A 27,221-nucleotide genomic window follows, 5' to 3' on the forward strand; every position below is an offset into this window, starting at 1 on the left:
CAGTTTCAGCAGAAGACTGGTGACAATTTGTCTTTAGGTGAAAAAATGTCAAACTTTCAAACTGCAATACTTGATGACATTAATTCCCCGCCTACTTACCCCAACTAACACTATGGTACTGCATATTCCTCATAATAACATAAAAACACAAACACAAACACACACACACACACACACACACACACTGGCACAAAGTGGCACAATCCACTCCCTGTGCAAACAACCTGGTCAGAACCAGGTTGCAGTGTGCACACACACACACACACACACACACACACACACACACACACACACACACACACACACACACACACACCATGCAAAGTGGGTCAACAAGGCTGGCGCTTTCCTCTGGCGCTGTCTATGTATGGACTGTCAACATGACCTTGAGACACACTGCCACTTCCAGCAAAACACACACACACACACACACACACCACGCCCATGACCTCATGCATCTACGCACACACATAAATACACACCCAACAAGTTTAGCACTGCATTCAGCCAGCACAAAGCCCATCACATTGACTTGTTAAAAAAAAAAAAAAAGCCCTGTTTTTCCCTTCACTTGCTTGCAGTTGAGCGTCAAAGTAAACTTTGGCTGCACATTTCATTAACTGAAACATTTAACATGCTTCAATTACAGGGCAAATTCATGCAGAAAGACAGACTTCACCAGTCTCTGCACATTCAGTGTTAAAGTGAAGAAAACAACCACATTAGTCCAACATACCAATCTGATTTTATGAAATACAATATCCACCCAACAGACTCCAGTTGGGCGTGTGCACGAGTCAACATAATAATAGGAAAACTACATAATGTTACTTACTCCTGAGAAGAATACCACCTTTGTGAGGATTTAAATATTGCTGAAGGTGCACCAGGGAGGTATTATTTAACTGTATGGAAATCTTTGTAGCTGTAATGTGCCGTTAAAGCCACAAAGCGTAACATTGGGAAATGTGATCTTTGGCACCCCCCAGTGGTTAGATCTTGAGGGCCTCTTAGTTAACATTTTAATAATTTATCTAGACAAAACAACCAACAGGCATTCTAGTTAACAACACATTATGTGCTGCACATACATGTCCAAACAACATGGGAGTGTAGGACACCGCTAGTGGAAACTAGTGAAACTAGTTATTCTCAATGAGTTTTTGAAAAGCAGCAATTTAGCAATTAGCTGATGAATCAAGGAGTCAGTGGACATAAAAACAAAATAAAATCATAATAATGCATGCATGCATGTTACTGAAAGAAACAGTGTACACCCTGTTAGTCCAAGTCTTCCAATAACACAAAATGAACACTGACATAACAAAGTACAGAAAACACTTCTTTTTGTAAATAAAATGCACTGTGTGAGAAAACGGTTTTATATCAGCTCACATGGATCATGCTTCTTTCCTGCTCGGTGCTTACTGGCATTACAGTGTGAGAAGCTCAACAATCTCAACTGTCAACACTTCTTCTGTCCTGAGTGCACTGTACATATAATTATGACACAGAATCCAAAGACTTGCAAGCACTAGCATGATTAAGACATGTCCACAAGCTGAAATACAGGCATTTTTATGTCAACATATGTTGTGATTGATATTTCAAAGTTATCTGAAGTCAAAGTAACTGTTCACTACCCAAAGTTATACAGTTTTCTACTTGTAACCATCATACCTTGACGGTATTTGACAAGAGCTGTCATTTCCCAGGCAACAATTACAACTGTTTGCTCAAGGTTTTCAAGCTTTTAGGCAAATCTTCATTTTCAAGCATTCAAATAATCAACCAGCAGCATTAGTGAAGAAATTTATACTGCAGTAACACAAAATTAACACTCCACCAGAATAATCATCTAGTGCAGCTGTCCCCAATCCCCGGGCCACAGACTGGTACCTGTCCGTGAGTCATTTAGTACCGTTGAGGCTTGGGTATGAAATTTATGGTTTTCAGAGTTTTTATCGGTTTTAGCGGTTTGTTTTTTTTAATTATTTTTTTATCGTTTTTATCGTTGACTCGGTTTCCTGGGTCTGTTCCCTTGTGTTATGAATGAATCGTCTTTTTTTGGTATCGGTTTTATTTTGTTGTATTTGTTCACGACACCTTAAAGGCCGGTCCTTGAAAATATTGTCAGACAAAAACCAGTCTGTGGCGCAAAAAAGGTTGGGGACCACTGATCTAGTGCCAATACTGGATTTGTAAAAAAACCAAAACCAAAACAAATAAAAAGTACATGAATATATCACAAATTCTTAGTTTCACCTTACATTTTAGAAAGTATCACTTCAACATCAAGAAAGAGGTTTCTGGGTACTATTTGCTCAGTTTACTGATCAATTTACTGATGATATCAAAGGTCTGGGGCTTTGCCAACAACTGTTAGTATAATCAATTCATTACAGCCCTACATAACAACAAATATAGCTGTGATTAACTAAATATAATATAAATATATGTTTAATGCATGACTTCCGTAGGTTAAAAAATAATAATAATAATAAAGAAGTAATAAAAAGTATACTGCTTCCCCAAAATGGAGGAGATGAGAAATTAAAACTGTTATGATAAACAGATAGGGAGTTACGTTTAAGTTATGAATCTCTGCCTTCAACTCTTCTGAGAGTTCTTAGCATAAAACTAAATGAAAGAGTGACACACAGTGGAAATGCTTTGTGTCTGCACCGCAGGAGCAGATTTAATAACAGTGTAGTAACAGCTTACTGAAGCAGCGCAGTCTCAGTTTTGCATATGAGCTTCCTGTTTAGACTCGCAAAAACTATTAAACTGAATAACGTGATTTACTAAGGTATGCAGTAAGCAAGGTACTTCAATTGAGTCAGGTTTAATAGGAAACAATTTATCTACAAATGTTCATGTTCCTGTGACAGTTTCTCCTATGAATGTTTGTGTATCTGAAATGGCAGGTGGAGAGGTTAAGAATGCGAGTGCAAACTGGGAACAGAGAATGTTAAGCCTAAGCTTTGACCCTGTTTTTTTTTGTCATATGTTTTGTCATTTCTACACAAAACTTTGTCCTTTATCTTTACTCAGCAGTGTGCACACACACAAGGTTTGACTTTTAGTGTGCTAAAAGTCTTGCTCTAGTAACACACACTTGTACCCCTCTCCAGCAATTTCATTTACAGCAGGAAAAAAAAGTACTTTTTGTAAAGACATTACTCACTCCCTCATCAGTTCTGCTCATTTTCAGCCTGGTAATTTGCAATTGCTAGAATGCATTGGTCATTACATGAAGTGGCTGTGTCATGTTTATATAAATCAGCATACTGTTAGTTGATCACCCACATAATTTTCTACTCCATCAGCGCATTTGTTAGCCTCATGCTAATTTGTCATGCTTAAGAAACCTGGGCTTTAGCAAAGAAAAGCATGTACACACACTCTTTATGGAGTGTGTTTTCACTTTCAGCTTTGCAAGCCGCTGTCAGCTTTTCTGTTCTCAGCTTAGAAGTGGATCCAAAGTTAAAATTTACATTAGCCATTAGACAGACTAATATACCAAAGATAAACAGGAATACAACTAATTTCACACAAGAATTGCTTTTTAGAGCATGATGACAACACAGCATGTTGGGGTTATCTACAGTCTCAAGAACAATGAGGGGTCCAGCATGAAGTGAATTATGTCTTTAACCATGATTTCAAAAGTTTTAAGTGTGTGTGGGTGTCCCTTACCGATGGAGTCTGTGCCTTTCTGAGGAGTAGCGACCCGCAAGAAGATCTGCTGCCTCCACGAGTGGCGGCGGCTGCGCTGAGGGCTTTCCCCGACCCCACCAGCTGCACTTGGTGTGGAAAGCGCCACTACATCACTGACAGCACAAACACCCAAATACAGAGATGTAGTTACAGATGTGCCCTGATAAACAGTCAATAGATAGATAGAACTTACTTTTTACACATACATGTATGCATGCATGTGCATGTACACATATCAAAACCACTTCAAAGACTGTATGAAACCAGAAGCGGATGCAGCCTGTGACTCAGCCTGTGACTCTCTCCACTCTGTGGTCAGCAGACTGCAAACACAATCACCGAGAGCCCTTCTCATAATATCAGGGGACTTCAATCATGCCTCACTGGACTCCACACTGCCCACCTTCACCCAGTATGTGACCTGCCCAACCAGAGTCAATAAAACACTGGACTTACTGTATGCCAATGCAGATGAGGCATACAGTTCATCACCTCTCCCTCCTCTGGGCAGATCTGATCACAACCTGGTGCACCTTGTCCCTGTGTATGAGCCCTTAGTGCGCAGGGAGCCACCAGCCACCCGCACAGTACAGAGATGGTCAGAGGAGAGCGAGGAGGCTCTTAAGGATTGTTTTGAGTCGACTGTGTGGGAGGTGATTTGTGATGACCACGGTGAGGACATCGACAGCCTTACTACATGCATTACTGACTATATAAACTTCTGTGTGGATAACACTGTACCTACCAGGACTGTACGGTGTTTCTCCAACAACAAACCTTGGATTACCCCAGAAATTAAAACCGTCCTCAAGCAGAAGAGGAGGGCCTTCAAATCCAGAGACAAAGAGGAGTTGAAAAGGGTGCAGAGAGAGCTGAGGGGACTGATAAGGAATGGGAAGGAGAGCTACAGGCAGAAGATGGAGAACCAGCTTCAGCAAAACAACGTTGGTGAAGTCTGGAGAGGCCTCAGAACCATCTCGGGCCACAAACAGCAGAACTCTCTGCCTGGGAGGGATGTGAGATGGGCAAATGAACTGAATCATTTCTTCAACAGATTTGATTCAGCCATGAGGCAGTCTGCAACATCGGCTGCAGACTCACCCACCCCCACTGCTGCTGTTCCACCTCAGACACTTCACACCTCCTCTATTCACCCTGCTCACTCCCCCCCACCCCCAACAACAGCATCCAATACACACTCAACACAAGGCTCCAGCCTGTCTCTCTCAACCACCCAGGTTAGGAGGGAACTGAGGAGGATTAATGGCAAGAAGGCAGCGGGCCCAGATGGCATCAGCTCGAGGGTCGTCAGGTCCTGCGCGGACCAACTGTGTGGGGTGATGGAGCACCTCTTCAACCTGAGCCTGAGGTTGGGAAGAGTCCCACAGCTCTGGAAAACCTCCTGTGTTGTACCAGTGCCAAAGACTTCACGCCCCAAGGACCTCAACAGCTACAGGCCGGTGGCTCTGACATCCCACCTGATGAAGACCCTGGAGCGGTTGGTCCTGGCTCAGCTTCGGCGCCTAATAAGCTCATCACCGGACCCACTTCAGTTTGCCTACCAGCCTGGCATTGGAGCGGATGATGCCGTCATTCACCTCCTACATCGTTCCCTCGCTCACCTGGAGACCGCTGGAAGCACTGTGAGAATCATGTTCTTTGATTTCTCCAGTGCCTTCAACACCATTCTTCCCTCGGTTCTAAAGGACAAGCTGGTGAACTCTGGAGTGGACCATCACCTCACTACCTGGATCCTGGACTACCTCACCGACCGACCACAGTATGTGAGGACTCAGGGCTGTGTGTCGGACAGGGTCGTCTGCAGTACGGGGGCCCCACAGGGAACGGTTCTGGCTCTGTTCCTCTTCACCATCTACACTGCAGACTTCTCCCACAATTCCACCCAGTGCTTCCTGCAGAAGTTCTCTGATGACTCTGCAATAGTCGGCCTCATCACTGATGGGGACGACAAGGAGTACAGAGGTCTGACCCAAGACTTTGTGGCTTGGTGCCAGCTGAACTACCTCCAGATCAACGCCAGTAAAACCAAGGAACTGGTGGTAGACTTCCGCAGGCACAAGCATTCTCCACTGCAACCACTGAACATCCAAGGTATGGACATTGAGGCTGTGGACAGCTACAGGTACCTTGGTGTTCATCTGAACAATAGACTGGACTGGACTCATAACTCAGACGCCCTCTACAGGAAAGGGCAGAGCAGGCTGTACCTGCTGCGGAGACTCAGGTCGTTTGGGGTGGAGGGCCCACTCCTGAAGAAATTCTATGACTCTGTTGTGGCTTCTGCTATCTTTTATGGCGTGGTCTCTGCTATCTTTTATGGCGTGGTCTGCTGGGGCGGCAGCATCTTTGCTGGGGACAGGAAGAGACTGAACAGGGTGATCCGAAGGGCCAGCTCTGTTCTAGGATGCCCTCTGGACCCAGTGGAGGTGGTGAGTGACAGGAGAACGGCGGCTAAGCTGTCATCCCTGATGGACAACATCTCCCACCCCATGCAGCAGACTGTGACAGCACTGAGCAGCTCCTTCAGTGGGAGACTGCGGCACCCACGGTGTGGGACGGAGAGATTTCGCAGGTCTTTCCTCCCCACTGCTGTCAGACTCCATAATAAAGACTTTAACTGATCAAGCACACACATCCATACATATGCAATAATACTAAGTGCAATAATCCTTTCTGTCATCGTTGTATTTTTACTCAGTTGTATATAGTATTTGTATTTGTATTCTATTTTTATCTGATTGTATATTTATTTTATTTTATTCTACTGTATATAGTATTTTATTTTATTCTATTCTGTACAGTTGTGTACTGTATTTATTCTTATTGTATTCTAATTTTTGCCTCATAACTTTTGCACTGTCCACTTCCTGCTGTGACAAAACAAATTTCCCACGTGTGGGACTAATAAAGGTTATCTTATCTTATCTTATCTTAAGTACAGATTATGACTTTGCTATTACTAACAGACATTTACACTGACTTTTGGTACGAGTGTGTGTGTACCTGTTCTTTGGGTCAGGGCAATCATTCTCTCGGACAGTGGCCAGAAATGGAAATTTCAGAAAATTAGGGACAGATGAGGAGGAGTGGAGACGAGCACGGAGACCACCCAGAGGACTGAGATGCAGGTGGCGATAAACAGAAGGCAAAAACAAATGAAAGAACAATCGTGGAATCGCATCCTAACAGAGACATGCAGACGTAATTCCATCGATATCACCAAAAGCATGATGACATTTTCTGCTGAGGTGGAAAAAGCTGAACACAGCCCAGCGATTATAAATGAGGGATGGATTTAGCATGTCTCTGTCTGAATGGCGAACTACAGAAAAATACAGAACACAAGACTACAGGAAGGTATGAAAAGTTAGTACGAGAGCATTTAAAAACACAAAGAAAAACATTAGTTAAACTAAAAAACAGATTCTCACCTTCTTTTACTGAGCCGGGCTCCAGAAGAAGGTGAGGAAGGAGGATGAAGGAGGAGAGAAGAGTGGGACGAAGGACAAGGAAGGGCAGGAGGAAGAGCAGAGTTGCATGGGACGTGTCTGAGAGTCAGTGCGAGTGCAGAGAGAATGAGAGGAAGTAAAGAATATAATGGGCAATGACAAATGTATTTAAACAGAAGGAGAGTTTCAGAGTAACCGGTATAGAGTTAGGAGAAAAACATGTGACTATAAGTGCATATGCATCATATAAACAAGATTTTTGTCAAGCATGAAACTACAGAATATTGTGTTTTTATCTCTATATGGTCTATATGAGTAAAATCATTTGCATTTGATATCAATCACTTAGAACATGTTTTTACCAAACTCTGAAAAATGTTAGAAACATGTAGATTTAAAAAAAAAAAAAAAAAAAAAAAAACAAACTGAGAAAAAGGTTTGCAGAAGGCTGAGATAGAGCGCAAGTAAAGCCAACATCCAGGGAGAGGAATGATGCAGTAATCCACGTACAAGTTTCACTTTCTTTTGACACAAATATGCTGGTGTCACTGAAAACTCAAACATGACAAAAATCCTCTTAACACGTTTGGAAAAAGATGATACTGCTTGCTCCTCATTGTCATAGACTTGATGAACCACAGTATTAAACGACAACACACACACACACACACACACACACAGCTTCATTACTACTTGCAAATACCATAGTTTCATTATCTTTTTCTCAAAGTGACAAAGCGATGCGTACTCTCCAAACTGGCTTTGCAACCCTTATTCTGGGAACTGAGGTAAACCGATACAGGGTGTTAGACCACAAGGTAAAAATACCATCACTATAACCATCAACTTTTTAAGCTATAAAAAATATCTAAATTAAATAAAATACTAAAACCAATCCTTTTCTAAATTTCTCATATCAGCGAGTTCCTTTACACACATGACATTGTACGCATCTTGAAGACACAAATAATCATACTGTATTTGTCTGTTATTAATAAGTGGCACTATTTCTCTTTTATATGTTCATTACGTTTTGATATCTTATAATATTCATTAAGTTGCCTTATTATTACAGTCAACTGTATGAAAGCACAAAGTAAAATTTAACAAATACTATCCAAATAAAATTTCTACTAGTCTATCTGTAAACACACACACAGAAACACTCACATGCTCTACTCACTTGCTCTGGTGGGGAGTGTCCGTGCTGACGGAGTAGTGTCGCACAAGCTTGTGCTTGGTAGCTGCAGTGTGGTCCTGTGGTGGGTGAATTAGTATGTGCTCCGGTGAGTATTCGGCTGAGGAGGGGGTGGCAGGGTGGCTGAAAGTGCTGGCCCGGCGGCGGAAGCCCTGTGGCTGAGCATCCCCGGATAAAGAGGAGGAAGAGTGTGACAGCGGCAGAGAAGTGTCAATGTGCTTCAGGTCTCCTGTTGAGTTGTGACACCTGAAGATAATAAAAAGGAAAGGAATAAAAATTCATGAATGCAATCATTTCTACACAAGTCTAAGTCTATGATATGCACCACATAGTGAGAGAAAGCTTAATGTGATTTTAAACTTAATCCAATGTACCGCTGAGCAGAGAGTATACAGTGGGTACAGAAAGTATTCAGACCGCCTTACATTTTACACTCTTTGTTTTATTGCAGCCTTTTGCTAAAATCATTTAAGTTCATTTTTTCCTCATTAATGTACACACAGCACCCCATATTGACTTGAACAAGTTCTCACCTTTAAAGCACTGAGTAACCCGAGATATGAGGTAGCCTTTGCATATAGGAGCGTTTACCTGAGAGGGCTGGTTGATCGCTGATGAGCAGGCAAAGGATCATCTAAACAGGGCTGATCCTGGCTGCTGTTGACAGTACAAATAGATGAGCTGCTCTCACTTCCCTCGCTGTTCTCCCTTTGAGCTCTGGCCTTGCTGCTTCCCTGCCATTAACAAACACACGTGTGTTAAACACATGGTTTTTACCTGTGAGCAAAGATCACAAACCAAGACACACAACCTTCCCAACCAATTTCTCAGTGCTTTACTCTATATGTAAAGACTAAAAACTGCTAAAAATAAATATTATAAATATGAACTCTCTCATCCTAACGGGCTGCTTTTTTTCCTGTTACACTGCAAAAACAATGAATAAAATAATGAAAATATATTAATACAGGTTTGCATAATCTATACTTTCAGCTTTATTTCAGCCCCGAACTGTTCACTACACTTTATGTGTAAACTGAGCCACTCTGTCAGTAGATATTTGCTGTGCTTGTTTTCACTCCAAGTCCTAAGCTTTTTTTATCTTATCTTCATGTGTTCTATTGAGCTTTTTATCTAAGTGAGAGGGATGGCAAGCAATTAGTCTGATAGTTTATAGGTCCTCATTTAATTTAAAAAAATATCCAAAGCCTGAAACTGAAAATCAAACACCTACCTATGAATTAATATCAATGTACAGCCACGATTTATTTCAATTTATATAAAATAACAGCACTTCTTGCATGTGGAAAAGCTAAGCTAAATGACTACAACGGTGTAGCACTCTTTGAGAGTGTGGGAGTGGGAATTGTTAGGTACCCACTGTTTTGCACTTTTTAAACACCTACATATTAACATGGGAAGCACACACATGGAGAAAGACATTTATTATAACAACTGTATTTGCTTCTTACCAAACCAAAAGGTCAGGTATGTAATTTGCATATAGTCACATACCAGAACATACTTCTGCACACAAACCAAAACAGAAACAGCACTGTTACCTTCCAGATCCCCTCCAGGGACTCAGTGAGAGAGCGCTTGGCTCGGCTCTTGAACTCCTCGAGTCGCTGCCGGCTGCTACTCTGCTGCTGTGCCTCCACAGCTGGAGCGACATCCTCACACATCTACATACACATAGAGACAGGAAAAGACACAGAAAGCAACAGTGAGCGAGAGGAAGGGAGGTCCTCAGAGGCATGCAATGACGGCAATTTGTGTGTGTCAGAAAAAGGGAATTTTGTCTTTCCTTAGAGGACCAGTCTTTCATAGCAATAATGACAATAGAGAGGAAATGTAGGACTTAAGAGTGTGTTCTGCTACAGAAGTGCATATGTATTTCATAGGGGTGTCCAGTAGGTACCTGTTTGCTCTCCTTCTGCACTGTGTGCTGATGGGTCTTCTGTCTCGCTTCATACAGATTTCTCAAAGAAGCCATTATCAACTCATTCTCTTCCTGATCACTCTTAGGACGAGCCCTCTGGACAAACAGACAGATTAATCAATATATTTGATGAGTTTTTGTATATATTATATATACTTATTATATATAAATGATGGAAATATGTAAAAATTATGTTTTTTGTTTTCTGTTCTGTGTCCTGTTCTTTTTGTATATGTGTGTTTTTTTGCTGCTGATACAACCACATTTCCCCTTGTGGGACAATTAAAGGATTATTCTATTCTATTCTACTTATATATATATATAAAATTATTATGAGAAATGGAAAGTTTCAACTGGAAAAAAAGAAAAATCTAAAATTGATCACAAGTCTGTTTAAGCTGGTAAGTTTCAGAGAACTCATCTGCAGAAGTTTACATTTGGAAAATAATTTTTACACCTGGTTCCCAAAAAATGGTGAAATCGAGGTACATTAACACCTACAGCACAGTGAGCTAATAAAGACATGCTTAGCTCTGTTGGGTTGCAGTTTTACTACACCACCAGCAGATGTTAGCTAAGTCACACAGCACAATGTATCTGCATTATTACTCTGGCAGTTTCCTTTTAACGTGCCTGCCCTTCCAATAAATACCATCAGCAGACCCCATTAAAAGTACTCAAGCCCATTACTGAAAACAAAGCAAAAAGCTAAGCAAGGTGAAGAGAGAAAAAAACACTGTAAAGGCAAAACTGAGAAATGAGGTGGCAGAAAAATTTAAATTATCTGTGAAGAAAGAAAAATGTATCTTTGTGAATCCCCCTCAAAAAACTTGTGAATCCACATTCATTTATCCACGATAAACTTCGATGACCTTGCTTACTAGGAAGTTTTCATGTTACAACCACCTGAAGGGAAATTTAAACATTTACACCGCGCCCTTCAGGTCAACAGGCACAACAGGCTCATTACCATAGTGTTTTCAAAGACTGAAGCTTGATCATCATTGTCCAAAGTGGCCAAATGTTTTTGAAGCTCCAGTTTAGTTTTAGATGGGTGTAGACCTGAAAATAAAGAAAATACAGAATATAAACACACTACAAGCAAGCCTAGTCTCACTAGAGATTTGTTATACAGCAGCTTAGACAGTCCTAAAAGCCTAAATATAAAGAGTTGTACACATCTACAACATAGAGACACCACTTATAGCTTTAAGGACACCTTCTTACCTTCTATGCTCTCACAAAGCCTGTGGAGCTGCTGCATCGGGCAGCTGTCACACTGCTGGCTCTGAGTCTTTGCATTTTGCTGCAGGGCGGCCACAGAGAACGCTTGCTTCAAAGTCAGCATGATCTCGTCCACCTTAGAAGAGTGAAATAAAATCATTTATTGCCCTCTACAAGCTTCAGTGTTTTTAGGCAAATATCAAATAAATATTAGGATGTATGTCTTTTCCCCAACACTGTTATTGTAAGAGCAATAAATGCTTCATAATAAGTGTTAACTCCTAAATTCTTGGTTTGTGAAACCAGTTTTGTTCAGTTTGTTTAATTTTAATAGCCAAATCCCCGGAGAGCATCTGATTTGCTCCTTTTCTATCCCCAACACTAGAACATCTCCCTTTGAGTGTACAAGGTCTTTAACAACACTAAAGGGAAATCTAGCTCTGCAAACAGGAAAGCAGAGCCACTGCACATCTGGAATCAAAACTCCAGCTCCATATGGGAACAGACATTATGTAATGTTCATTTTACAACCTGTTAAAATGAACTCTGGCAGCTGATGTTTAACAGAACAAGTGTCTGATTCTTTCAAGAAATACAGTATACTCACAGCGCAGAGCTAGCTATCATACAGTAGCTTTTTTTTCCAAACCAAAATTGAGTACTTGGCACACTATGAGTCAGTGGAGCCCAGATGCACTGAGTCATAGGTCCTATGATTTACAGATATATTTAATCTGAAGTGACAGAAAAAAAGAAAACACTTGTGAGAAATTTCACCCTCCTGCCTTCTGGCATTTCATTTTAAATCCAAAGCAAACTTATTGACTCTTAAATGAAGTAGGCTGATCAAATCCAAACACTGAGTGGGAGGGACTGATATTAAAAAAAATCAATGGGTAAAATTCTCCTTTTCAGCACACATTCAAAATTGAAAAAAAATGTAGCTGCACCACTTCTGTTGTAAAAACTCAACAGCTGGCGATAATAACACAAAATGACACTGCGCTAGTGTCCAAAATCTTAACTGTGACTCAGTTATTTGGAGTCTGTTACATGGGAATATTGAATGAACTGTGTCTGGACACAAGCAAGAATCCTTATCAACTTCATGTCTCACCAGTGATTCATCTGTACACTGGAAGACATAACACACGAAGTGGCAGTTTCCCCCTTCCACGGTCTCCCTGCAAATGAAGCCGAAGTGATCCACATGACGAATACCCTGGAAACAGACAAATAGTGGGTTTAAAAAAAAAAAAATCATAATCATAGTCACGCTTGAATAGTAGTAGGACTGTAGCGATCATACCTGTGAGCAGAAAGAAATTTCTTTGAAGCTCTTCTCTATTGCAACTTTCTTAGTGTCTGGACTAACCAAGAAGATCTGAGACCTGCCCACCTAAAACACAAAGAAACACAAAGAAAATACAGTTAATGCATGTGTGTTTATGACCTTACTAGCTTTCTTTCTGTAGTGTGTGACAACTGTGGTGTGGCAGTGACTACAGTTATAAATCTTACTGACAGAACTACTTAACAGAAGTTATATACAGTGTTTCCTTAAATAGTGTCCAGGGCCAACATTTAGTTAAATGCAGAAGGAAACAGAATGCCTGTATTTTCACAGGCTTTTATTAGAGGTCGCAAATCACTCTGCTTACTGGATTAAATACTACACAACATTTTTTGTCTGTTGCAAATTATTTAAAAGGGGTAGTGAATAATTATGAACATATCAATAGAAATGTCAGACTTAGCCAAAAGCCTACTATTCATCTGTAGTCCGTGGTAGGTCAGACAAAAACAAAAAATAAGAAAAATAACACACCATCATACTATACAACAATACAGCCCTGACAATAAATATATATAAACTTACAACATGAAGTACAATAAGATAACACAGAAAAAGAAATAAATATGAATGCATATAGAATTAAATATAACACATATGTTAATATGTGTTATATTTAATTCTATATCTGATTAGTGAGTTACAGAATTATGTCTCTTTTTGTGAATAAGAGCGACACAGCAAACTACACAATACAAATTATGACTGCCATCCTTTGCAGTGTATGTGACTTCATTAGGAAGGAGTAAGAAAATGAATGAAAAGGAAACCAAAGTCGTTTTTTCTTCTTCTTTTCATCCAGTATGACACAAAGATGAGATAAAACGAATGACTGCCGTTCACAAAGACCTTTTTCATTCCCAAACTGTCATCCAAATCAGGCCATAATTAGGCTTATACCATGTAGACTGAACCCGCCATCGGACAGCGTTGCTAATCATGCACGAAGTTTGATAAAACAACACAGAAACAGCCATAAAGTGTGAAAGCGGACATTTCATTTAATTTTTTAAAAAGGTTTTTATTGGGAAACTTCAGTCTGCCTATGTAACAGTCCTTTTCTTATTTTTTCCCGAGCCTACAGGGAGTGCAGAATTATTAGGCAAGTTGTATTTTTGAGGAATAATTTTATTATTGAACAACAACCATGTTCTCAATGAACCCAAAAAACTCATTAATATCAAAGCTGAATGTTTTTGGAAGTCGTTTTTAGTTTTAGCTATTTTAGGGGGATATCTGTGTGTGCAGGTGACTATTACTGTGCATAATTATTAGGCAACTTAACAAAAAACAAATATATACCCATTTCAATTATTTATTTTTACCAGTGAAACCAATATAACATCTCCACATTCACAAATATACATTTCTGACATTCAAAAACAAAACAAAAACAAATCAGCGACCAATATAGCCACCTTTCTTTGCAAGGACACTCAAAAGCCTGCCATCCATGGATTCTGTCAGTGTTTTGATCTGTTCACCATCAACATTGCGTGCAGCAGCAACCACAGCCTCCCAGACACTGTTCAGAGAGGTGTACTGTTTTCCCTCCTTGTAAATCTCTCATTTGATGATGGACCACAGGTTCTCAATGGGGTTCAGATCAGGTGAACAAGGTGGCCATGTCATTAGTTTTTCTTCTTTTATACCCTTTCTTGCCAGCCATGCTGTGGAGTACTTGGACGCGTGTGATGGAGCATTGTCCTGCATGAAAATCATGTTTTTCTTGAAGGATGCAGACTTCTTCCTGTACCACTGCTTGAAGAAGGTGTCTTCCAGAAACTGGCAGTAGGACTGGGAGTTGAGCTTGACTCCATCCTCAACCCGAAAAGGCCCCACAAGCTCATCTTTGATGATACCAGCCCAAACCAGTACTCCACCTCCACCTTGCTGGCGTCTGAGTCGGACTGGAGCTCTCTGCCCTATACCAATCCAGCCTCGGGCCCATCCATCTGGCCCATCAAGACTCACTCTCATTTCATCAGTCCATAAAACCTTAGAAAAACCAGTCTTGAGATATTTCTTGGCCCAGTCTTGACGTTTCAGCTTGTGTGTCTTGTTCAGTGGTGGTCGTCTTTCAGCCTTTCTTACCTTGGCCATGTCTCTGAGTATTGCACACCTCGTGCTTTTGGGCACTCCAGTGATGTTGCAGCTCTGAAATATGGCCAAACTGGTGGCAAGTGGCATCTTGGCAGCTGCACGCTTGACTTTTCTCAGTTCATGGGCAGTTATTTTGCGCCTTGGTTTTTCCACACGCTTCTTGCGACCCTGTTGACTATTTTGAATGAAACGCTTGATTGTTTGATGATCACGCTTCAGAAGCTTTGCAATTTTGAGACTGCTGCATCCCTCTGCAAGATATCTCACTATTTTTGACTTTTCTGAGCCTGTCAAGTCCTTCTTTTGACCCATTTTGCCAAAGGAAAGGACGTTGCCTAATAATTATGCACACCTGATATAGGGTGTTGATATCATTAGACCACACCCCTTCTCATTACACAGATGCACATCACCTAATATGCTTAATTGGTAGTAGGCTTTCGAGCCTATACAGCTTGGAGTAAGACAACATGCATGAAGAGGATGATGTGGACAAAATACTCATTTGCCTAATAATTCTGCACTCCCTGTATATGTAGACAACGGCCTTTATTTACATCTACCACGACCCCGACCATTATCAGTTTTGAAATTCTCTGAACACAGCTATTCCCCTCCCTGCAGCGTCTCTTTCAATATGCCTTTCTGTATCAAATATTAATAACATAATTAGAGCCTTTTGAGAGGAATGAAGATATTTGATCTGTGTCTCTATAACTGAAGCAAAAGAGAGGCGATGATCGCACTGGGATGAGGCTACTCTGGCAGTAACAGGATGTATAGTTAGTGTTAATAATGTGTCTGTATCTGCTGAGCAGAGCAGGACACTGACCTGTGACTATTTCCTGTCTGTAAAACAAACAGGGAAATTCCTGTTGGCAAGAGACCACTGAGGTCATGAAAATGTCAATTAGGGAGACTCATTTTGAGCAGCAGTCAGCATTTGTTATTGCGGAGTCATTATATTTTTGTCTTTATATTTGTTTTCTTCTCTGCCTTTTTGGCCTTGAGCAACTGGATAAGGGGCTTTATTTTTTAATCTTGAACAGCAATTTATTGCACTACTAACATACTTTGTATTCTTATGAGTATGAATGTTCTTTGGAAAAATTTTTACAATCAAACTTCCTGTGGATTCAATAAATTTTGGTACATTAATTTAAAATGGTATGCATTATGGGTGATAAATTCAACAAAGATAATGGGACCATGTTTTTTTTTTTTTTTTTTTTTAACTCAACGTTGAATCTGTAGTCTGGTATTTAAATCTGTTCAGAAAGCCAGAAATGTCTTAATTGTTCTCACAATCAACACTATGCATCTGGAGACCATTTCAGTCAGCATACAGTGTAGGGCTGAACGATTATGGAAAATAATCAAATTGCGATTTTTTGCCCCAATATTGCGATTGCGATGCGATTATTTTTTAAGGTATTTGTCTTCTGTATTATTAAACAAAGACAAGCAATACATCATATAGTATGGCCAATACTATATTACATTAATTTTAAACTGTTCTTTCCTGGAAGACAGACCTCTGTTATGATGACATGAGGTGATGCATGAATTGATGACTGACATTTTTATTTAACTTCTTCAATCACAACAGTATATTTGAACATACACAATAGTTTATTTTTAGCTTACAAACATCTGAGCATAAAGTGCTGACAAGGAACCCTGGTGTAAACATTAAAATGAAAGTCAGTACAATGTGCAGATTGCAGAAATATACATAAACAAAATCAGTGGCTTTACCACACTCAGTTTTTCGACATCTGTGAACTACTAGACAGTCATTCAATTAAAAAATAATATTAAACAAATAAAACTAATAAATAAAAAATACACACATCTTACTGATCTCTGCAGTCAGTAACATTACACAAAGTGCAAACATAATAGCAATTGTATAAACACACACACAAACACGCCTTTAAAGTTTAAAGGCGTGAAATTGGACGGTCTAGCCTTCTGATTAGCTAATCAGAAGGCTAGTTCTGATTAGCGTCACCGCTGTCTCGGTGGAGTTTAATAAACTCGGCCGTCTGCTTCTTGCTATCTAAAATATAACCAGACACTGGTGTAAATTCTCGACTGTCTCATACTTCTGTTTAATAAGTTTTCTGTTTGACGTTTAGTCAGCTGTGTGAAAACCAAGGAGGAACCCACCCGGGGGATTAATAAAGTTTTATTTTATCTAATCTAATAACTTTAATCTCAGCCAAACCGATTTACTCACGAACAAACAAAACACTGAAAAAAGCCCAACAATAACATTTTTAGGTTGTCTAAGTGACTTATATATTACGTTTAACCCGAGCAGCGAAACTCCGCGGTGATCTGAAAATGATGTGCCGGGAGTTGTGCCGTTCTCGGCCGCATCAGTAACCCTCGAGCTCCCGGCTAGCTGTCGAGCTGGTGGGTAGCAGACGCCTCTGAAAACGTCGAAGCACTTTTGCAAATATGGGATATCTTGATAAACCGAGCAGATATTTGATGTTTACACAACTACTTTCTCGCCTGAAAATATGTTAAAAGTTTATTTTGTGACCCAGAAAGATTAGTATGAGTAATTTTAAAACTTAGTAGCGGCCGCCATTGCTGGAAACTGGAGTTTGGCTGGGCTGCGCTATGAATTCTGGGATATGGTAGTAATTTGGACAGCCTTCGGCACGTCGCTGTGACGTAATCGGTCTACAAATGCGGCCTCAGGAGGATGCAGCCCATGAATTGTATAATATAGTCGCAGTATAATCGCAGCCTTTGCGGTTAGAAAATTGCACTTGATCATGTCGCGATATTATCGCAAATGCGATATATCGTTCAGCCCTAATACAGTGATAAGAGGGTAGCGCCCAGAATATGTCGCCAGTCTATCAAAGCTCCGACACAGAGGGACAGACAACCATTCATGCTCACATTCAGACCTACAGTGAATTGAGAATCACTAGTTAACCCAACAAGCATGCATTCGAACTGTGGAAGGAAGGCAAAAAGCACCCAAGCAAGCCCCATCAAGCACATGGAAAACATGCCAACTATTAGGACTGTGCCATATCATTCATGGTAATACCGTTATAAATTTTTACTTGACATAAAAGTGTCATATAATGGTTTGTGTGCAAGCCTTCAATGGCAGTTTAGCACCTAACAAGGGGAACTTCTTCAACAATCTTGAACAAAGAGCAATACTTTGCAAAATATGCAAGAAATCTGTTCCTGCTACAGGTGGAAACAAACTTGTTCCACCACTTGAAGCAAAAAGCACACGATCAAGTATAACCAGGCTGAAGGGGAGATACTAGCAGCTGGCGATGTGTGACCCAAATTCAACAAAATGAGTCAAGCATGTATTGCTAGATACACTCGCTAGTTACAGGAACAAATACTGGAAATTACTGATGTGGTCACATGGTGGCACCTTGTTTGAGTGTGTCATCAACAACAGCATCTCAGTGAAAAAAAGAATGGAGGATAATGCCCTTCATTTACTTATAACCACTACGCCACCGTGTTGACCTCTAATTACACTGTCATGCAATATTTATATAAGTAACATTATAATAATAAAAATTATGCTTACAAGTCCTTAATAGAGAACAAATACAGATGTCTGGAGCATCCAAAAGAGAACTCAGAACACGCCTTCAATTTTATGTGTGTGTGTGTGTGTGTGTGTGTGTGTGTGTGTGTGTGTGTGTGTGTGCGCGTGCGCCTTTTCACCCACCATAAACAACATGGTCCTATTCTCCTTCAGGCTGGTGGGCTGCACATCAGCGGACCGCGTCTGAGGATCGGTAGTGTTGCTGTTAGAAATCTCTGGTGAGAGGCCATTCTCATCCAGGGCCTGTAGGCAGGGAAAGCTGGGGTCTCGCTTGAACAGAATTGGGCGTTTCCCAGTGGTTGGGCTCTCTGCTGCACCGTTACTAACAGCGCCACTCCCCAGTCCATTGGATTGGAAGGTTAATGCCCTCTTCAGCCCACCCACCAATCCCCCATCATTTGCCCCTTTATCAGCTGTCCCTGAGCCACGCAGCTGGCTGAACTTCTCGATGCACTCGTCAATCAGGGCAGGAGGGGCTTTCTTGTGAGCAACACTAACGCGGCCGCAGTATAATACCTCAAACTTTTTGGCAAACGCTGTCGGAGACACAGCAGCGGCGGGTGCCATGGAGGTGGTTGTAGTAGAGAGAGCGCAAATCCACGTTTCAGAGGAATCGCTGCCTCCAGAACCCGTGGAAGCCTTGTTGGAAACGGTGGTGATGTCATTGTTGCGTGCCGAGCTTTTGCCAGCCTGCCTCAATGTACTGATGATCTCAGGAACCTGGAAAGATAACGAGAACATCATTAGAAGTACTGTAAGGACTCATTATGTAATTGTAAGGCATTTAGCTAGAAAACCTATTTTTAGACTAATTGCATAAACAGAGACTGCGGAAGAAAACCGAGCTCTTAGTGTCACATTACATCCATTTGAGCCTAAGCAAAGACAAACAACTTTGAAAAAAAGCTTAACTCAAAATGCACAAAATGCTCAAAAACATTTAATCATGCATTTAATCTCTCTTCAATCCCAACCAGCCAAGTGGGGAATTTATTCAAAATCATCAACATTGCCAGCTATACTGTATTTTTATATTTATATGTATATATATATATATATATACACACACACACACACACACATTAGGGGTGCAACGATATTCGTATCGATATTGAACCGTTCGATACAGTGCTTTCGGTTCGGTACGCATATGTATCGAACAATACAACATTTGTAATTTATTTTATCAACTTTCCTTCTGACGATGCTGTCTGTGTTGAGCGCTCAGTGAATCTGCGTTCGACTACTCCGCCTAGGCTGCACTGTCGAGCGCAGATCCACTGAGCGCTCAACACAGACAGCATAGTCAGAAGGAAGAGCGCAGGGCAAGCTAGCAAGACAGAAGTTAAGCTTTCCTTGCAACATGGACCTCCTCCACCCTCATTCAGGTCTGGCGTTTGGAATTATTTTGGTTTTCATGTGACGTATGACCCTGAAGGTAAGCGAGTCATGGACTAAAGTAAAACAGTATGTTGGATGTGCCATGCAATGCTCAATTACATGGGTGGGAACTAGTGTGTTAGCGCAGTTAGCTCGTTAACGTGTTGGCCGTCTAGCCCCATGCACGGAGTGATCGGCGGTAGCTCGTTAACGGAGATTTGCCGTGTTGTGGCGTTAAGGTCATTTCAACGAGATTAACCTGAAAGCACTAGTGGGAACACAACGAATATGACTGCACATTTACGCCGACATCATCCTAGTGCAAAGACAAAAACAACAAGCATGCTACTAACTTTAGCCGAGTCATTTAGACAGCTGTTAGCACATGATTCTCCTTATGCTGCTGAGAATATAGCCCAGAAGAAGCGGATAGTATAGCTTTTATTTTGGAAAGAGACATTTCTCTGTAATAAACTCTCTTTTCCAAAGATGAGTGATTCCTCAATCAGATACAGGGCTTGCAATATCGCTAGCCCAACGTCCCGGGGCTAGCGATTTTTTCAGTCGGGCTACCAAAATCTATCTCTGCCCTGCCCGTCGGGCTATTGTAGGAAGGAAAAATATATGTCAATGCTTTTGCATTCTTTCGGAAATGTAGCTGGGTAATTATGTCATTGGCATCGGTGAGCCACTGTCAATATGTGACATATTGAAATCGCGTTTGAATTTGCGCTTGTGTTTTTTTGCTTTCACTTTGCAATCGCGCGAACTGTGTATAGAGAGCGACAGCACTGATCTGTGAGTGATGATAATTTGCGCACCAATTCCTCTGACATCGTCTTATTAATTGTTAGCTTACTATGCAAACATGACAAGTGAAATCTCCCGCAGCTTAAACATGTGAGAGGTTGATCGCGCAGAGAATCGCTGAGCTTATGTGAGTGCGTGTGTAAAAGCATTTCAGTTCTGCTGAGCCAAATAAGACAGGTCAGGGTGAAGAAGTGACAGCCAAAGAAAAGCTTACCACAAAACGGAGAAGTTATGACAAATCAGACTATAAGGCAAAAAGAAAGTGCAGCTTTATGGTTTCATGGACAAAAGAATTTCTGTGGCTGCAATATGACGAGCTAAATAACCAGGGCTGCACATAAGTGGTCCGCAGGTGCGCATTCGCTGTCAAAATAAAAAACACGCACAAGGGTTAGGGTTAAATTTAAAAACTGTACTTTTGAGTTAAAATATATATTTATAATTTTAATAAATGACAAATTAAAAAGGCATGAACATTTTTTTGTATCGAAAAAATATCGAACCGAACCGTGAATTTTGTGTATCGTTGCACCCCTAATAAATATATGTATATATATATATATATATATATATATATATATATATATATATATATATATATATATATATGTATGTATGTATGTATGTGTGTGTGTATATATATTATATACACATTTCATCTAACAACAAAACTGCCCGTGTCTTTAGGAAATTATAGCCTGTTGACTATGTGCAAACAATGCAATTCAGCACTATGTTTAAGTTTGAGATCTTCAAAGTTAATGTTTAGTAATGCTTTTTTTTTGGGTGGGGGGGTGGGGGTGGATGCTACCTGTGTAAAATAAATTTCATTTGTTCACATGCTTTGACCTGGTGTGGTCCTTTGTTTGTGGACTCCAAAGTCATCACATACATGTTTGAACGTTTGAGTAAAATGTATTTTACACCGATCTTACACTGATACGAATCCTGCTGAGCTCAGACATTTGATATTGCTACTACTATTCGACGGCAATGCTTGCTGACTAGGGGTGGGGGAAAAAAATCGATACTGTGTAGTATCGTGATATTTTGTTTGCTAATAATGTATCGATACAGGGACAGCAGAAATCGATATTTTGTTACAAACAATTTTTTCGTGGACTGGAACTCTGACTTGAGAGCATGTTGATCCTTTTTCTGAGCAAGAATCCTGACATTCCTTCACTGTCCAAATGTGTTTAACTTTTTTTTTTGGCAGCAATAAACATGACAGTTTACTTATTTTAATTTAAGACATTTTTTATTTTAATTAAGTTTAAAACTTTTTTATTTAATGTAAAATTATATTTTGTTTTAATTTACTTTCAAATTCTTCAGTTGCTGAAGGGCCTGTATAGTTTTCATAAATTGCATAGTTCAGAATAGCTATAATTGTACCAGATGGTTGCATTCAGTTAAGTTGGACTAGACTGTAATACAAACCGTTCAGTTTGTCAACAATAAAACTGACTGAAATGAGAGAAAGACTGAGTGCGAGACTTTGATATTAGATAAAATGAATATTGATAAAGTTTACCTTTATGTACAGAATCTGAATATCGCAAAATATTTTAAAAAATTGCAATAATATCGTATCGTGCGTTAAGTATTGTGATAATATCGTATCGTGGGGTGTATGGTGATTCCCACCTCTATTGCTGACATACTTACTTGTCCTTTTCTTTTGAAAGAATATTTATAACACTACCAATAAAACCCCATGAGGTGCAACAGTAAACATTTCACAGGGAATAACTCATCACTGAGACCTTTACTCTTGCGTGAGTTCAAGCACTACCATCAAATTTCGTCTTCTAATAATATTTTTTGAATCCTTCATCCATATAAATTCATTCAGGGTCACAGAGTGACTGGATTCTACCTCAGCTGTATATAGCTGAAGCCTGCCTACGAGACAACAGGTGGGATACACCGTGGACAGATTACCAGGGGTGACCTATCGCAGGGCTAACACAGAGAGATAGAAAATCATCCATATTTATGGCCAATTTAGAATAACCAATTTACTGAACATTCATGTCTTTGGAGTGTAGAAGGCAGCCAAAGTAGGCCAGCCAGCCTATTAGCTGACAGTGCCAACCACTGCATCGACGTGACACTTAATGTTTTAGTTTAAACTTCCCTTATTATTTCTAAAGTGGTGATTTCACTGAGTCGTCACACTGTTCATGCATTCAGGTTGCATGTCCACAAACAGGTGGCTGCCTACAGTAGCAACAGCGGATAAACTAAAACAAACACAAAAGGCGTACTCCAAAGAACAACTTTTCCATCCATTGATGTAGATGCCACACCTCACTATGAGCTAACCTGCCAAATGGTGTGAAGAGTATTTTGAGACCCCTGAATAAAGCAGCTCTTGTGTTGTCTTCTGGTGGTGAAAAAAATGCCAAATTGGGACCTCAAAGCAGGCTTTGTACTCCTGTCCCCTTTAGATGCACCTATTTCTTTTCTTTCTGAATCTTCTCGAGTTTCTTCTCTTGCCCTATAAACTGTACCACTGTATTGAGATCTTATGGTAGGTACAATTTCAATCCAAATTTTTACTGGAAAAAGTCTTTTCCTATTCCTCCATATAACTAAACAGGATAACAGAGAGAGAAAGGGTGGAAAAGAAAAAAAAAGGAGAAAAAACTCCAATGCTACAAAACATATTATACACTCACAAGCTCACACAACAGAGCAATGAAGAGCACTCCTAGGTAACTTAGACATTATGTTTCAATTTAAGGCAAAATGTTTTAGGTTATCTGTTGTTTGGCCTTGTTGTGCTGAACATTTCAGAAAAAAGTTGCATATTTAAATAAGTATCAAGAATAAAGAGCTCAGAAGTGTCCATCTAAGACATATTTCTGGCAACCTCGCAATTGCAGTTTAATACTCACTCTTTCCCTGGCTCCTCTTAGCTGTGTTGGACTTGGATTACCTCTTAAGGGAAATATCTGTCTCTCAAGTTCAGTTAAGCTCACTAGCTGTGTCCGTTTGGACCGGTTAGAGCTCTGAGGGTTGAGAGGGGACAGTTGAGAACAAATGAACTGTAACTGGGTTCTTTCCCCACACAAAAGCCCTTTTCTGTAGCTACACTCTCCACATTAACACAAGGTCCATTACCATTAGAAGAGTCTGACATGTTGCGTGTGCCAATTATAAAGATGGAAAAGTGACACAGAGAGAAATATAAGAAAGCCTAACAAAGCTGGGATGCTGTGTGATCTAGTCGCACAATCGGTGTATCCTCAGTACTGGCTTTGTTACATAAAGCTCACTCTTTGACCATTTTCTTATACAGGGACACTCTGTGCTGTTAATTTAAAGCCTTTTCCTGATTACTCGCACATCGAGAACGTTCTGTTATCCAGGCAAAACAACTCATTAAGCCACTCAGGTAGCTTAATGTATTTTGTGATTCTTGCAAGGCTTATTTTATTTTCTTGCACACACTTTGATTAATGTCTTACTTTATTGCTTGGCTCTAGTTATACAAGCTATGCATGACCAGAGAGATCAATTCAAACAGCCTGAGGCTTTTCTCTGGATAATTGGTCCCACTTCCTTGTTTTAATCTATTTACAAACAAGCACTGGACAGAAGATAACGCCATACAAATCAGAAAACAACCTTTTGCTGTCTACAGTATACGTCCTTCTCCTATTGTGGACCACACTATCATTGTACCACACCAAGGAACAAAAATGAGGAAGCAGATGAGCTAAGCAGAAGCAGCGGTTGAGCCACATTGGTGATGTCATTAATGACAGATGCCTGAGCAGCTACAGTCTGACAGACAAACTTCCAGCAAGGTCCTGCCGTGTCTTGCCTCAGCATGAGGTGCGCGCTTTTAGCAAAACAAACACATAACTCTCTGTCCTCACCTGGAAGCTGCTCTGGATAGGTGTGTCAGCCAAATGTGTAATAAGTATTCTGACTTGTTGCCTTTTCCTTTTTCTTTTTTTCAAGGATATAAAAACTGTATGAAGGGTTCGAACATAACCATGTATGTTCATAAGTACTGTTCAGTTTTGGGACTTCACTTTTAAAGGTTGTGCACAACACTGCAGCGCTTACAGGATTACCAAATACATTCCTGGGTGACACACCAACAGTTTAAGCTTTCGGATTTGTGTCTGCAGCACACAAGTACACAAAACATTTTGGTCTTAGTGGTGAGAGTTTAAATTAAAAAGACAAGTGCACAACAACTTTTTGTAGGGAATGATTATGAAATGTAATTACTGACGAGATCCAAAACTATCTCAGTACCCACCCCAACCTGCCACCAAACACAAGCAAAGGTAGGAATTCAGACTAGGGCTGCCACAAACGATTATTTTGATAGTAGACTAGTCAGCAGCGAGGCTGAAGCAGTCGCTGCTGACCGACATCGATGGAGATCACTGCCCGATGCGCCGCCCGGCGTAGGAGGAACTAAGTGCTAAGTAAGTAAGACTAGTCACCGATTAATTTTGCAATTAGTCCACTAATCAGATCGTGCATCCATTGGACGTAAAACGTACAGCTTATTGCACCAGCATCCATCTGCTCTTATATAACTATCATTAGCTTACAGCTTTAAGTGTTTAAGGTCTGTGCTAACTAAAAATAAGGACAAGATGATAGTTTAAATTTTAATAAAATTTGCAGATTGTTTCGGTGAAGTTTAATAAACTCCTTGCTATCTAAAATATAACAGGACACCGGAGTAGATTCTCCAGCATCTCACACTTCTGATAATCAGCTGTCTGCTTGACGTTTATTCAGCTGTGTAAAAACTATAACTTTAATCTTAGCCAAACCGATTTACTCAGGAACAAATAAAATACTGAAAAAAACCAAACAATAACATTTTTAAGTTATCTAAGTGACTTATATATGTTTAACCTGAGTAGCGAAAGACGGTGGTGGGTTTGAAAACGATTTGCCGGGAGTCCGGTGCTCTCACCGGCTCTAGTGAGCCTTGCCCCCGGCTAGCTATCGACCTGGTGGGTAACAGACGTCTCCGAAAACGTCAGAGCGCTTTTAAAAATATGTGGTGTCTTGATGAACTGAGCAAATATTTGAGGTTTACACAGCTACATTCTTGCCTGAAATATGTTAAACGTTTATTTTGTGACCCAGAAAGAATAATAAGAGTAATATTAAAACTAACTAGCTGCCGCCATTGTTGGAAACTGAGCAGGGCTGCGCTATGAATTCTGGGACAGAGCTACTTCTTCTTCGGGGTTTAACACCGGCTGGCATCCTTGTACATGCAGTGCTGCCATCTTCTGTTTCAGTCCGTTATTACACTCATAAATCCTACTACTTATTCCTGCGTCTTTTGTGATCTTACAAAGCTTCAAACGACGCGTCGAGTATTAAATCAGTCGTCGACGATTTTGATAGTCGACTAATCGTGCCAGCCCTAGTTCAGACTTGCAATCCTTGGCTACTTCTTACTCCCAGGTTTCCAGCTTTTTTTGCTCTCCAGTTGCATCTAAATGCAGCTAAATACCACCAACTGCATTTCTTCTTCTTGAATATATGGCATACAGATACAAGTTAAGTACTGGGTCCAGTTGAATCGCCCGCTAAAAAAAAAAAAAGCACACGAGCAACAAATTTATCCTATAACTAATTTCAAGATTAATTTTTAAAAGATTCTCAATACTGCTGGCTGAAATGCAACCCCAAACCATTACAGAGCCTACATGGTGTTTTACAGATAGCAACAGATACTCACTGTTGTACATCTCTTCTGAGCACCTCAGTACACACTGGCAACAATTCAAACCAAATGTTCAAATTTATATTCATAGCGCCAGAAAAGTTGTTCCCACTGATTTTCAGTCCAGCTTTTGAGTCATCTGGCATACCTCAGGCTTTTCTCCCTGTGTCTCTTCCTTAAGGATGCCTTCTTGACAGTCTCCATTCCTCTGAGACCATTTCTGATGAGACTGATGCATCTCTCAGGTCCTGTGCCAGGTTTCTGCTGCTCTCCTATATCTCAATGACATGACTTTCAGATACTCTTCATGTGCTGTATATAGTTTTGTAAGCGTTGCCACTTCTTCTTTTGTCCTGCCCTTATCCATTTTCCTCAATTTTTTTAAAGAGAGACTGTACACCACGCTGACATCAGCACATAATTCGGACTGAAAATGAGTGAAAAAGCAGCCAATGTCCAAATAAAAACTGACATACCTTCATAAAGTCTGGAGAGCTACTTGTCAAGGCCACTACAAAAACTGCAATAAAGTCTGAATCTTTGGAAGTAAAATATAGAGATGAGAGCCAAATCAAGACCTACGCACAGTACTATATTTCTTTCAACTACATTTTTGCTTGAATCACTCAAATAAATAACTTAATCAGCAGGGGAAATGAAAAAAATACCCCAAAATGACACTACGACC

The 27,221-nt window shown here is 40.3% G+C and overlaps 1 protein-coding gene across 6 annotated transcripts in view; it reads right to left on the reverse strand.

The window, feature by feature from the left end:
* tbc1d1 (TBC1 (tre-2/USP6, BUB2, cdc16) domain family, member 1) overlaps window positions 1-27,221 on the reverse strand; it is a 57,855-nt gene that overhangs the window by 19,239 nt on the left and 11,395 nt on the right. For 3 of the 6 annotated variants that reach the window (XM_004564287.6, XM_004564288.3, XM_004564290.4), the window contains 12 exons: window positions 18,742-19,338; window positions 12,864-12,953; window positions 12,672-12,776; window positions 11,558-11,690; window positions 11,301-11,392; window positions 10,310-10,426; window positions 9,951-10,073; window positions 8,980-9,122; window positions 8,374-8,634; window positions 7,173-7,289; window positions 6,745-6,858; window positions 3,700-3,833 (listed from right to left, as the gene is read on the reverse strand). In XM_004564287.6, coding sequence (XP_004564344.1) covers window positions 3,700-3,833; window positions 6,745-6,858; window positions 7,173-7,289; window positions 8,374-8,634; window positions 8,980-9,122; window positions 9,951-10,073; window positions 10,310-10,426; window positions 11,301-11,392; window positions 11,558-11,690; window positions 12,672-12,776; window positions 12,864-12,953; window positions 18,742-19,338 — 2,026 coding nt within the window. Of the gene's footprint in view, window positions 1-3,699; window positions 3,834-6,744; window positions 6,859-7,172; window positions 7,290-8,373; window positions 8,635-8,979; window positions 9,123-9,950; window positions 10,074-10,309; window positions 10,427-11,300; window positions 11,393-11,557; window positions 11,691-12,671; window positions 12,777-12,863; window positions 12,954-18,741; window positions 19,339-26,681; window positions 26,812-27,221 lie in introns of those variants that run through there. The other 3 variants (XM_012922770.4, XM_076884939.1, XM_004564289.6) reach the window with 3 other exon arrangements.

This window comes from Maylandia zebra, linkage group LG6 (genome assembly GCF_041146795.1).
Source record: "Maylandia zebra isolate NMK-2024a linkage group LG6, Mzebra_GT3a, whole genome shotgun sequence".
NCBI classification, from domain to species: Eukaryota; Metazoa; Chordata; class Actinopteri; order Cichliformes; family Cichlidae; genus Maylandia; species Maylandia zebra.